Genomic DNA, 13,302 nt, shown 5'->3' with positions numbered 1-13,302 from the left:
TGTCAGCTCTGGTTTGAAAAATGGAGGAATATTTTTACTTTTGCTCTGTCTTCAGCCTAGCACCCGGAGGAAATGGTAGTTAACAGTTATTTCTGGAATATACAGTACTTATATATATATACTTATATATGTGTTAAATCCTCGTGGTTGAAGCTCCCCTCAGGCACTGCCAAGGACATGCAGATGAAGTTAAATATTCCCAGGAGATCTCCTGCTTCCCTGGGATACACTGAGACCAGTGCAGTGCTGCTATACATAAACAAAATGATTAATTATGTCTCCTCAGCTACTCCATTCCTTACCAGCTTGTGGAGCAGGGAGACAGGAACCCTCAGGCTTTGCTCATCCTCCTCTCTCTGCTCATTTAAAACCTCACCAGCACCACCTCACACTCCCAATTCCATCTCATTTCCAGCACCTCACCTGAACTCGGGTGCTGCACTTGCCTGGGCTGGACATTGCCAGCAAGGCCATTTCCTGCAGGAAATCCAAGGTTAAATCAGCAGCTTCTGGCAGACCCTTCCAAAACTGAGGGTAAACCCACAGCAGCTCCATGTGCTGGTGTCAAAGCCGCCTGAATTTAATGTGGTGTGTCCTTGAGAGGAATCAATGAAAGCAGCAGGTGAAAAGTTGTGAGCAGGGAATAAAGGGTGTGGTGTTTGTGAGAGTCCCCAGGTAGAGGGGAGAGAGGAGAATTGACTCCAAGTTCTCAGAAGGCTGATTTATATTATTATATTATATTATATTATATTATATTATATTATATTATATTATATTATATTATATTATATTATATTATATTATATTATATTATATTATATTATATTATATTGCTATACTGAAACAATACTAAAGAAAGAGAAAGGATACATCAGAAGGCTTAACAAGAATGATAATAAAAACCTGTGACTCCTCTCAGCCTCTCCACAGCTGGACCATGATTGGTCATTAATTAAAAACAATTCACATGGAACCTATCAAGCATTCACCTGTTGGTAAACAATGTCCAAGCCACATTCCAAAGCAGCAAACACAGCAGGAGCACTCAGAGAATTTTGGTTTTCATTCCTCTCTGAGGCCTCTCAGCTTCCCAGGAGAAAATCCCGGGCAAAGAGGATTTTTCAGAGAATATCATGGTGACACAAAGGGCGTTTGGGTTCTGTGGCGGGAGCTTTCCTGAGCAGCCCAGGGGACGAGGCAGAGATCTCCCCCTGCACCCACAGGGCAAAACGCGATTTTTTCTCCTCCTGATCAGAGGAGAGCGTGGGAAGGGAGAGGGGAGCATCTCCTTGGGAGAATTGCAGGGTTTGTGCGAGGTTCCCGTTAATGGCAGAGGAAAAGGAGCCTGCAGCACTGCTTTGCTCTCGGCTGCAGTACTCCCTGCTCACCGGGCAGCGTCAGCCCAGCACCGTCTGAGCAGGCACTGAACGCACCCAGGGAGCGGCTGCTTCCCTTCAGACCCCAGAGCCTCAGCTCGGTGCTGAACATGTCCCTGCCCTGAGCAGCAGCACAGGCTCCAGCTCGCCTTTATTCAGCCTTGCAAAGCTCAAATACCAGAAGTTTTTCCGAGTCAGCAAAACCCAGGGCAGAAGCGAAGCTGAGCTGAGGTCACAGCTGGCAAGCAGGCACAAAATCAGACCCGTGCCCAGGTTTCTGAGTCTGTGACTTTATTAGAGAAGTCTTTACATCATGGTGGTGGCCCCGCTGAAGATATCTTACAAAATATTTAAAAAACCCTTTTTATTCAAAGCCACAATTTTTAAAATCGTGTCCCATCCCCCCCCGAAAAGCAAGCTGGGTTTAATTGTGGCTCCTTCTGAACAGGGAACAACAACAAAAAAATCCTCTTTAGAAAGGAGGGAGAATAATAACCACGCTGTAAACATGACACAGATGATGTGCCCCCCTTCTAGGTGAGGGACGGGTACTGGAGCCTGGCACACCCAGGGAGAGAACACAAACACAGTCTCCAGCCAGCCCTTGTCCCATTTAGGAACATCCCCTGGCATTCATTAACCTTCCATCAGCCCCCAGCCAGGTGTTAGCACATCTGGAAGGCACAATCCACGTTTTGGAGGTGGGGCAGGAACCCTTCCTGTGTTCACTAACAGAGACATCACTGCTGTGAAGTCAGAGGTAACCTGGGATGGCCCAAAGAGACAGAGCCTTGCCAGCCTGCAGGAAGTTTGTAAATATGGATTAGGAGCTGTAAAAGTGTAGGGAATGCCCTCCCCAGATCCAGGGTTAAAGGCCTGGGGGCTGCCTCCTTCAGCCCAGTACCTAGAAGTGAGGCACATCACACACCACCTTTCCCTGAAATGCCAGTAAATCAACAGAGGGGACTCAAAAATAGAAACTTTTTTCTTATATTTTCTTTCCCTTTTTTTTAAGCAGGAATATTTTTTTTTTCTTGCTAAAGAAACAGATCTAAAACAAACAATGTTGTCCAGAAAAAAAATCCTTAAGTGCTGCCTTACACCTTTGGGTTGTGTAAAGAAGAAGGTGCTGCCAGTGAGGTCCCTGACCCCTCCCCAGCTCTGTGCTCCCATTCCCACCCAGCAGCTCAGCCAAGCCCTGCCTTGTGCAGCAGGAGGGGACAGAAAGGACAGAGGACCTGCTCTGCCACTCTGCCACCACTCCCAGCCAGGAGAACCATCCAAAAAGCTGTGGCACATCACAGGGAGATGAGGCATCAGTGGACGAGGAGGTGCTGGGAGCAACAAGCCCCGTTTCCATCTCCTCTTCCCTTGTCCCACTGCTCCCCACAAACGATGCTGTGCAGCCATCACCCTCTGGCCAGGCTGCCTCACCCACATGCCCCACACAGGAGAAGACAGGAAATCCAGCCCCAAGCACCTGTGTGATCACGAGAGCTCTGGCTGTAACACCCTTGACCCCCGCTCATCCCCAAGGCACCTGACAGTGACAGCCACTGTGTCACCGCAGGACCGAGCGCTGTCCCCAGCGTCCCCTCTGCACCTGCACGGCCTCAGAACCAGAGCCTGCAGCAGCTGGGCAGTGCAACCAGCCCAAAGCCAGCCTCTGAGAACAGAGTTGGTGCCACGGGGGCTGTGGTGCCACTGGTCACAGCAGAGGAAGAGCAGGAGCATCTTTGGGAGCACACCCAGACCCTTTCTGCACAGGCTGTGTGGGGAGCAGGAGGAAAGAAAAAACCCAGCCCTCCCTAGGCAAAAAACCCCCAAATCTCTGTCCCTCTGTGGCAATAAAAGGGCCGTGGTGGAGAGGGGTAAGTCTAAGGCCAGGGTGAGATTAAGACAATGCCAGAGCTGCTGTGCCCCAGGCCAGGCCCCACAAAGGACTGGGACAGGAGCAGCCAGGGTGGAGAGGGAGGTGACAGCCCTGCCCCAGGGGCTGTTTCTCCTGACCAGAGTGGGCACTGCTCCAGTCTGAGCTGACAAACCCAGTGAGCACCAGGCTCACCCAGGAAGCATCCAGCCATCAGTGCAAGTACAATCCAGAGGGGCTCCTGCCCCAAATCCCAGCCTGGAGCTCCTGGGAGAGCCACCCCAAGTTCCAGCCAGCGTCCCTCAGCGCAGAGGCCACGTTTATCCCAGGCAGGAGCGTGCTGAGGTGACAAGGGGCTGCTGAGAGGCTCTTCCCAGTCCAAGCTGTCCCCTGCAGCCCAGGAGGACACGGCCAGTCCCAGCTGGTGGCCTGCCAGGTGTTACAAGCTCTCTGAGGAGCTGAAGGGGACGAACTTGGCGTGTTTGGATGGCGACACTGGCACCTGTCCATCGGCCTCCTCGCTCAGCTTGAAGAACATCTCCTGCTCACGCTTCTTCTGGTTCAGCTCATCCTCCAGGGCCTTGAGCAAAGAGAACAACACAAGAGCTGGGTTTGAGATGGCTCTGGAGCTATGGGCACTGTCCCCTCCAGCCAGCCAGGACACCCTGCTCACAGCCCCACCTTCTTCCGTGGTCTCAGCTTGTCCCTCCACTCCTTCATGTGCTGGTTGTGGTTCTCATCCAGGGACTTCAGCTTCTGGGTTTCGTGCTCAATCAGGAGGTGACACTTCTCATTCTGAAAACACATCAGCAAACACAACACCTGTCAGCAGCTGGAACTGTACAGCCAGTGGCCAAATGTTGGATTAAGCTCTTTTCTGACTCAGGGATGGGGTAACTGAGAGGTGTTTTAAAAACTTTTATTCCATTTCCAGTCTCACGTGAAGGGTGAGACAATGCAGATTATAATTTATGCTATTACAATCAGAAGCTAATTATTTCTTAATTATAATACATTATAAATGTTTCTTGGCTTATCAGCTTTAGTTAAATCTATTTCTTACAGTCAAACAGGATTTGTTGTGGGCAGAGACATTCAGAGCTCTGAGCTCCACGTTTAGACCCAATGTCTTGGGCAGAGACATTCAGAACTCTGAGCTCCATGTTTAGACCCAATGTCTTGGGCAGAGACATTCAGAACTCTGAGCTCCATGTTTAGACCCAATGTCTTGGGCAGACACATTCAGAGCTCTGAGCTCTGCATTTAGACACGGCAACAAAACCCTCTCAAGGCAAGAGCAAGGGGACATCAACCCCTGAGAGTCCTCTGCAGGCACCCCTCCAGAGGCTGAGCCCTGCACAGGCAGCTCTGGCAGCCCAAGCCATGAGGGATGAGTACCTGGAGGTGCTGGAGCTCGCTGGTGTTGCTCTCACACTGGGCCTGCATGTCCTTCATCTGCGACTCGTGCTTCTGCTGCTGGTGCAGCCGCTCTGCCTTCTGCCTCTTCTCCTCCTGCAGAGCAAACTGGCAGAGGGAAAAGCAACGTGTAGGCAGCATTGCCCTGGCCTCTGGGGCTGCCTGAGAGACCAGCCCAGCTTCCATTATTGCACAGGAAAGGAGGAATTTGTGTTGCTTTGTCACAGTGGAGGCAGCGCTGGAAACCACACGCAACGCCACAAAACAGAGCCCTCCAACCCAGCAGTAAGTTAAACTCTGGAATTTGGGGAAATGCACCTTTCTCCCCCCCACCAAGCCAAGCCTCAACTCCTGGTGCCCTTTCAGGCCCTGACCTGTTTGATCTTCTCCCTCTGCTCGGAGGCGCTGCCGCTGGAGTGGATGTGGAGGCTCTTCTTGTACATGGCCATGCGGGTCTTGCCCTCGCTGCGCTGGATTTTGGGCAGCCGGGCCCTCTCCTGCTGCTGCCTCACCTTCAGCTGCTCCAGCATGCGCTGGTTGTAGCGCTGCATCTGCTCCCTCTCCTGCAGGCACATGGGGCTCAGAGGGAGGGACACCTCCCCAGAGCCCTGAGCAGGACAGGGGAGCTGCAGGGCACATTTGGGAATAGCCTGGAGGTGGCTGGTGACACTCCAGGGACAGCTGGAGGGCACATTTGGGAGTAGCCTGGAGGTGACTGGTGACACTCCAGAGGGATAAGAGGAGATGGCAAGGACTGAACGTGCTGGGAAAGCAGAGGAGAAGGGGCTGGAAGTGCCAATCTTCACTCCATGCTCTGGGAATCAACCATGCCAAATCCTGGGCAGTGGCAGATTTCCAGAAAAGCCCCCCAGAATTCCCAACTTCTTGCACATTAAATGCACACAACACAGAGCACATACCCCAGGCAAGGAGGCTTCATTGCCTTCTTGACACCAGCTGTACTCTGGTTATTTTTCACTAATAATGACCAAGCCCTTTAACTCCCAACCCACCCTTAGAATTACAGAATTCACAGAATTACAGAATATTCTGAGTTGGACCCATAAGGATTGAGTCCAGTTCTTAAGTGAATAGGCCATATAGGGACTGAACGCAGAGCCTTGGTGATTTTCCCCCTTTCAGCCTGGAAGGGAAACACCCAAGGACACCTGGACACTTTGCTGACCCACACCAGCTTAGGGGGGTGTAAATCCTTCACCTTCTCGTGCTTCCGGAGCAGCTCGTGCCTCTGGAGGAAATACTGGTCCTTCAGCTGCTGTTTGATGAGCTGGTGCTTCTCCTGCTGCTGGCGCTCCTCCAGATCCCAGATGGAAGCTTCTCGGTCTGTGGGGAGGACAAGGAGCAGGAGATCACCCACCCTGGTCACACAAAGTGTCCCGAGCTCGAGAGACCCCTGTGCACACCAACAGCACAGCAGATGTTGGGGGTGATCATTCACCTCCTGTTTTCCATGAGAAATTGGTTGCAAACCATATTGGAACCTGATTTCTTGCAATTATGAAGCCTAATTGGTTCATATTTGTAAAGCACTTTGAAGATTAAAGCACTAAGTATTATTATTGTTAAACATTTAGACAGGACCTGGCAAGGCTGGTTTTTTCCACATCCCATCCTGCCAGCTTGCAGCTCTGTCACAGCATCTGCTGCGTGGGAAGAGCCAGGGCTGGGTAAAGCCATGGCTGCAGCACTCCCTCCCCTCCCTCCCAGCCTTTGCCACCCACCTCTCATCAGCTGCTGCTTCTTGTTGAGGCACTCACGCTCCTTGTCACAGATCTCTCTTTTGTTCTGGGCAATGATGTTCTTCATGGCCTGCTCCAGGTCCTCCTTCTGCTTGGCCAAAAACTCCTGTTCCTGTTAACAAAGCAGCAGTGCCACCATGAGCTCTCCTTCTGCTGCAGCTTGGGAAGCAGCTGCTGGTGTTTCAGAACCTGCCAGTCCCTCCAGCAGGAAGGATGCTTTATTCTGCTGCACATTTCCCAGTCTTGGGACTGGGGGATGTTCCCTGAGTCTCACCATGGTCTGTTTTTTCTGGGTGAAGTCGTCCATCTTCGCCTTCAGGTTCCCTTTGCGCTGCTGCCGTGGCAGCTTCTCAACCTCGTTCTTCACCTGTGGGGAGGAAATTAAATTTCCCTGCAGGGCACTTTAGGCCAGGAACAACCCTACCTCCAGTCACTGAACGGCTCAGGAATCACCCAAAAGGCCCTCAGGAATCACCCGAAAAACCTCAGGAATCACCAAAAAAAACCTCAGGAATCATCCAAAAGGCCCTCAGGAATCACCCAAAAAACCTCAGGAATCATCCAAAAAACACCTCAGGAATCACCCAAAAACCTCAGGAACTACCCAAAAGCACCTTAGGAAACACCCAAAAACACCTCAGGAACCATCCAAAAAGACCTCAAGACTCACCCAAGAGCACCTCAAGAATCACCAAAAAAACTTCAGGAATGACCCAAAAGCACCTCAGGAAACACCGAAAAACACCTCAGGAATCACCCAAAAAACCTCAGGAAACACGCCAAAACACCTCAGGAATCATCCAAAAGGTTTTCAAGAATCACCCAAAAACCACCTCAGGAATCATCCAAAAACCACCTCAGGAATCACCAAAATAGGGCCTCAGGAACCACCCAAAAACACCTCAGGAACCATCCAAGAGCACCTCAAGAATCACCCAAAAGCACGTCAGGAACCACCCAAAATCAAGACTTTCCCCATAAAACACTTCCCTCTCAAGTCCTGCCACGAGAAATGCTGAACTTCTCAGGAAGAAAGAGGTGCAGGACATCACCTTCCCTCCCTCCCATGCCCAAACTTTCACCTCCTTCTTCATCTGCTTGAGCTGCTCCAGGAAGCGTGCGTGGTCGCACTCCTGCTCCAGGCAGAGCAGGACCAGGAACCACCCAAAAGCACCTCAGGAAGCACCCAAAAGCACCTCAGGAATCACCCAAAAACACCTCAGGAACCATCCAAGAGCACCTCAAGAATCACCCAAAAGCACCTCAGGAACCACCCGAAATCAAGACTTTCCCCATAAAACACTTCCCTCTCAAGTCCTGCCACGAGAAATGCTGAACTTCTCAGGAAGAAAGAGGTGCAGGACATCACCTTCCTTCCCTCCCATGCCCAAACTTTCACCTCCTTCTTCATCTGCTTGAGCTGCTCCAGGAAGCGCGCGTGGTCGCGCTCCTGCTCCAGGCGGATGCGCTTGGCCTCCTCGCGCCGCCGCAGCCCGTGCTCCTGCTCCATCCTCTCGATCTGCTGCTTCTGCTGCCTCTCCAGGTTCTCCAGCTCCGTGTCGTAGAACTTCTTCTTTGCCTGCCCAGGAAAGAGGGTTAGGGTTAGGGTTCTCGCTTCGTTGCGTTCCGAAAGTTTAAAAAGAAAAGTGAAAAGAGGAAAAAATAAAAGGGGTGGGCAGGGGGTTGTTGTTGCTTGGGTTGAGCCTATTTAGAGAGGAGGGAAACTTCCAACCAACACCTCATGAAGTTTGGAGCTCTGTGCTCCAACACTGAGTCTCTTTACAGAGGAGGGAACTTCCAACCACCACCTCACAATGTTTGGAGCACCTTGAGCCTCTTTAGAGAGGAGGGAAACTTCCAACCAACGCCTCACAAGGTTTGGAGCTCTGTGCTCCAACATTGAGCCTCTTTACAGAGGAGGGAAACCTTCCAACTGATACCTCACAATGTTTGGAGCACACTGAGCCTCTTCACAGAGAAAGGAAACTTCCAACCAACACCTCACAGTGTTTGGAGCTTTGTGCTCCAACATTGAGCCTCTTTACAGATGAGGGAAACTTCCAACCAATGCCTCACAACATTTGGAGCTCTGTGTTCCAGCACTGCCCCTGTGCCATGGAAGGAGAAGATCTTTAAGGTCCCTTCCAACCCACACCATTGTGTGATTAGCTACAATATTATTTTACTTCAACAGAAGGGACCAAATGTGTGAGGCCAGTTTATTCAATTTACACTCCAAGCCTTGCCAGATTTCCTGCTGTCACACTCAGGCCATGCTGCTTTCTTATTTAAAGGGTTTTTTTTTTTTCCTGTGAATTACAACAGCACTGTAAACATAAACTGTTTCTCACAGTATCCATGAACAGACATCAAAGAAAAGATCATTAAAGAGAGAAAGTCCAGAACAACCCTTTCCCTGCTACACCCTGCCAGGCAAAGGCTGCCAGTGCTTCCCAGGGTGCTTAATGCCCACAAAACCTTCATCCTCCATCCATGCTTCAAAGCCCAAAGGGGTTCCTGTGAGCCCTGGGCTGTTGCAACCTGGAGAGCATCCCTGAGTTGGGCTCCCAGCTGATTCCCAGGGTTTTCCCTGCCCTCCTACCATCATCTCCTGCTCGAAGCGCCGCAGCATCTGCTCCTGCTGCAGCTGGTGCTTGCTGTTCAGCTGGGCCTGGTTCCTGTGCTCCTCCTTCTGCAGCAGACGCAGCTCCCGCAGCTCCTGGCGCCTGCAGAGGGGCAGGGGGGCACAGAGGTGCAGGGTCAGGCAAGCTCAGAGGGCAGGGATGGGCACATCCACAGGCAGAGTGTTTCACAGGGAGTGGAAGCTGCAGCCCACAGCACCCTGTGGGCAGGAGGGAGATCCCGGCTGCCTGATGTGCTCCAGGCTCTGGGACACTGCAGGGAGCAGATGCTGCTCATGGGAACTGCTGGAAAACCACCTGCTCCCACAGGTAAGGCCCTTTAGCGTTCACAGCTTCCCAAACGAGCCCTGGCAAGGCTCCTGAGGGGGTTCTGCAGGCACTGGTGTCCCCCAGCAGCCCAAATACCCAAATACCCATTGTGCCAGCTGGGTTAGTGCTCACTGCTCCTCAAGTCCCAGTGATAGTGGAGCCCTGGACAATGTTAAAGACAGACTTTGAAAATGTTGGGCTTTGTGTTTTCTCAGATCACTGCACCTGCGTAAGCAGTATGATAAATGATATAATTGTTAGATGTGAGGATTGTTTAGCAACTAAATATAATTATTGTATAATCATAAGAAGAATCATGAGAAACCATGTTAGAAATTTAGGGGGGAACCATGAGAAGCTATGTTTAGCTGAAATCTGTGTATACAATAGAACAATATAAGTTTAATTATTAAACATGAAAGTTATATAATGCTAGAGTATAAAACACGTTCACCTCGAATGTATGGTCGGAATCAGATTTGGGTGGAAACTACCCCAATTCTCAGAGCTCTTAAATAAAAAGCACCACATATAATCACTGATGTGATTATGTGGTTTTGAATGCTAACACCAAGCTGGACTGCTCTGGCCTGGCCTCTGTGCTCTGTATCCATTCTTATTCACACCTGGGTGGCAAAAAGGGCATTTTTCCCAAATTCTGACCCATCCCTCCCCTCATCCAGCTCACCAGTAAATGAGCTTTTACATAAATCTGATACTGGGGCTGAGGAATAAGGCAGCCACAGGGACACAGTGTTTAGGATAAATTATCCTCTCAGGGAGTCCCCGAGAGCAGCACAAGGGAGCCTGGAATTGGGCATCAAATGAAACAATTTGTATTTTAATTATTTTAAGGGCCTTTTCATTTCAGTGCTAGAAACAGCAGCTCCTCTTTCTGAGGATAAGTCAGGGAGGTTTGAAAGCTGCAAGATCTGCAAAGGAGTCATCAAGCAGGGAGGATACACCCATGAATATTAAATAATGCTCCAGGAGTTTACAACTCCCTTGGCCATTCTGTTAATGAAATCTGAGGAGATTTGAGAACAAAAGGGAGAGGAACATCTTGAGAAGATTTCCCAGCTAATTTCCACTGAGCCAGGCATCTGCAGCCCTGGGGACACGTTCAGGCATCCCCAGAGGACAGAGCCAGCCACAACAAACCTCCCCTTGTCACAGCCTTGCTGCATCTTGAGCTGAATCCCTCCTTCCCCTGCCCAAGTGGGACCAAGACAACCAAGAGGATTTTAGGTCACTCCTGGATTAGCTCAGGGAGAGGAAAACCCTGCTTTTCCTCCTTCCCAGCGCCCCACTTGCCTGAGGAACCTCATTTCTTCATCCTTCTTCTCGTCCTCGCTGATGATCTTGGAGGTGGTGACGCTCACCTCCACCCCGTCCACCACGAACTTGCGGGTGCGTTTCAGGGTCTTCTTCTGCAGCCGGGAGTCCTGGGGTGGCAGGGGGGAGAGGAGGGGCCCTGAAGCAGCTCCCCAGGGCTGCAAGAGCTGCACTGGGGCCCCCAGAGCAATTTTAGTGCCCTGCTATTCATGAGGAACATACAGAAGGAAGCCACACAGAGCACAAGCCATCAGTGAATTTGGAGATGCGGCCTGGCTACCAAAGCATGGAGCAGCAGCACTTCCACCCTGAAGAAACCTGACCCACCTCCCAAAGACCCTTCCTCACCTTCCTCACATGGCTTACTCCCTGAAAAACCAAAAGGAAAACTCCTTTACCCTTCTCAAGACCAACTCAGAGAGCAGATCTCTGTGTGGCATCGTATTCCTCCTCCTCAAGGATTCCAGGTGTCCTAGAAAGGAGGAGGAGGAGGAGGAGGAGGAAATTCCTGTGCAAGAGCACCACATTTCCAATAATTAGGGATTGCAGGCTGCTCTGGGGGATGTTGGCTCTCCAGCTCCCAGCAGGAGGTGGGGAAGGTTTTGCCAAGAAAGGTTTTCAGGCACGTTTCTGTGCCGGGAACCTCTCACTCATGCGGGCAGTGTGACAAAGATCTTGTGCAACACATCCCTCTGCCCCCTCAAGTCACAGCATTTCTTCTCCTGGAGCTCAGCAAATACCATTCCAGTTATTTTGCCTCTTCCTCGAAGCCCTGCTGACCTGGGCAGCTCCAGGCCAGGCATTCCCAGGCTCTAGGAAGCTTTAGCAAAAGCCAAGAAGCCTGGGAGGTCTTTGTGCAGTCCCTGCTGACACAAACCAGGCCAGATGCAGGGCAGGTTGGGAAAACTGAGAGGCACAAGCCCAGATGAGCTTTTCCCTGGGATCAGGAGTGCTAAGGAAGAGTAGCAGAGTGATGGACTATGGATAACCTTTAGGAAGCCCCATTTGGGGTTTCACCCCTGAGCAAGGACAAGTCAGGGCCATGGTGTGGTTACTGCACACAAAATAGACACAAGACATCAGACCTCCCCTAGGTTTCAGTGGCCTGGCACAGAAGAGGACACATGAACCTTCAGCAGCTCCACCAAGAGCTCCTCCTTCACCTGAGGACATGCCACATCCCCTGGCACAGCTGCACCCAGCCTGCTGTGCTGGCCTGAGCTCAGCTGGGACAGGCAGCATGCAAAGCAAACCCTGGGAAGCTTTCCCTGGGGAAGGGTTCCTCCCTCCTGCACCTTCTCCAGCACCCTGTGGCACCGCTCTCACCTTGAGGGAGATGGAGCCACTCTCCCTGTTGAGGGACAGGTCAGCAGACAAGGAGATGGTGAGGTCCATGCTCTCGGAGGCCGAAGTGCTGCCGGAGTCTGAGTCCCTCTTGGAGTGGGGGAATGGCCCCAGGGGCTCCAGGCTTCCATTGGCCAGCTTCTCCTCACTGAAGTTCTCCAGGAAAACACTCTCTGGTCGCTCCACCATGCTCTTCCTCTCCCCCATGCTCTTCCTCTCTCCAAGGCTCTTCCTCTCCCCAAGGCTCTTCCTATCCTCATTCTTCCCCTCCCCAATGCTCTTCCTCTCCTCAAGGCTCTTCCTCTCCTCAAGGCTCTTCCTCTCCTCAAGGCTCTTCCTCTCCTCCCTGCCTGGCCTGGGCTCCTTGCTCCCCTCCGTTGAGTTTCCCAAATGTCCTGGCTGCAGGATGATGTCCGGCTTGTCCTGGGTGGCCGAGGAGGCCGAGCTGGGTTTTGTGGAGTGGTTGCTCTCCGGTTTGTCACTGTCACTGCTCACCCCTTTGTCTGAGGCTTTGTGGCTCTGGCCCTCTGTGGTGTCCTTGCCAGTCCCCATGGAGCCGTTCAGGGCTTTGGGCAAGGATGAGTCTGGATGTTTCTCCCCATCAAAGCTCAGCTGGCTCACCTCAGAGGGGTCCCTCTTGTGCTTCCCAGGGGGCTGCAAGGACAGGCAAGGGCAGATGTTGGCTTTGGCACCACCACTCAACACAACTGCAAGGACTACAAGGCACAGCAAGGTAACCCTGAACTGAACTGGCAGGGAATGTCCCTTTCAGGACATCTGCCCTGGGATGCTTCCATCCTTCCCCAGGTTTGTGGCCCCAAGGATCCTGGGGGGAAGGAAGAGGAGCAATGAAAAAGCCCCAGAACCTGCACATCCTTAAGAGGCAGATGAGGAATTTGCACACCAAACTCCTTTTCCCATGGCTAACTCCACTGTGGAGGAGCCACTTTCCTTTGTGACAGAGGAGGGAGGTTGAGACACGTCCCCAAGCAGCCCTGAGGTGTCCCCTGCAAAGAGCCCAGCCCAGGGGCAGATGTGCCCAGCTCCCTCCTTGGGCTGGTGATCCCTCCATGTGCTGCTGGGTTTGCTTCCCTTCCAGTTTCTCCAGCCTGCAGCAGGGCTTACTTCCCTTTTTTTTTTTTTTTTTTTCCCTTTTCCTTTTGTTTTTTAACCACTTATCATGAGCCCCTCCTGTGAGTGGGCACTGGACCATCCCATTATTTCTCCATGCCCTTGGCAGCCACCAAAAC

General features: G+C 51.7%; 1 protein-coding gene across 2 annotated transcripts in view; it reads right to left on the bottom strand.

Annotated features, from left to right (window-relative positions):
• Positions 1-1,650: 1,650 nt before the first annotated feature.
• STK10 (serine/threonine kinase 10) overlaps positions 1,651-13,302 on the bottom strand; it is a 44,576-nt gene continuing 32,924 nt past the window's right edge. For both annotated transcript variants that reach the window (XM_077186450.1, XM_077186451.1), the window contains 11 exons: positions 12,035-12,706; positions 10,688-10,818; positions 9,025-9,148; positions 7,822-8,001; positions 6,697-6,789; positions 6,405-6,534; positions 5,882-6,006; positions 5,037-5,225; positions 4,645-4,770; positions 3,928-4,041; positions 1,651-3,826 (listed from right to left, as the gene is read on the bottom strand). In XM_077186450.1, the coding sequence (XP_077042565.1) occupies positions 3,686-3,826; positions 3,928-4,041; positions 4,645-4,770; positions 5,037-5,225; positions 5,882-6,006; positions 6,405-6,534; positions 6,697-6,789; positions 7,822-8,001; positions 9,025-9,148; positions 10,688-10,818; positions 12,035-12,706 (2,025 nt within the window). In that variant the 3' untranslated portion in view covers positions 1,651-3,685. The remainder of the gene's footprint in view (positions 3,827-3,927; positions 4,042-4,644; positions 4,771-5,036; positions 5,226-5,881; positions 6,007-6,404; positions 6,535-6,696; positions 6,790-7,821; positions 8,002-9,024; positions 9,149-10,687; positions 10,819-12,034; positions 12,707-13,302) is intronic.

The sequence above is a fragment of the Agelaius phoeniceus genome, chromosome 15, assembly GCF_051311805.1.
Source record: "Agelaius phoeniceus isolate bAgePho1 chromosome 15, bAgePho1.hap1, whole genome shotgun sequence".
NCBI classification, from domain to species: Eukaryota; Metazoa; Chordata; class Aves; order Passeriformes; family Icteridae; genus Agelaius; species Agelaius phoeniceus.
The sequence above is the reverse complement of the archived record's forward strand: the minus strand, read 5'-3'. Positions and strand labels throughout refer to the sequence as shown.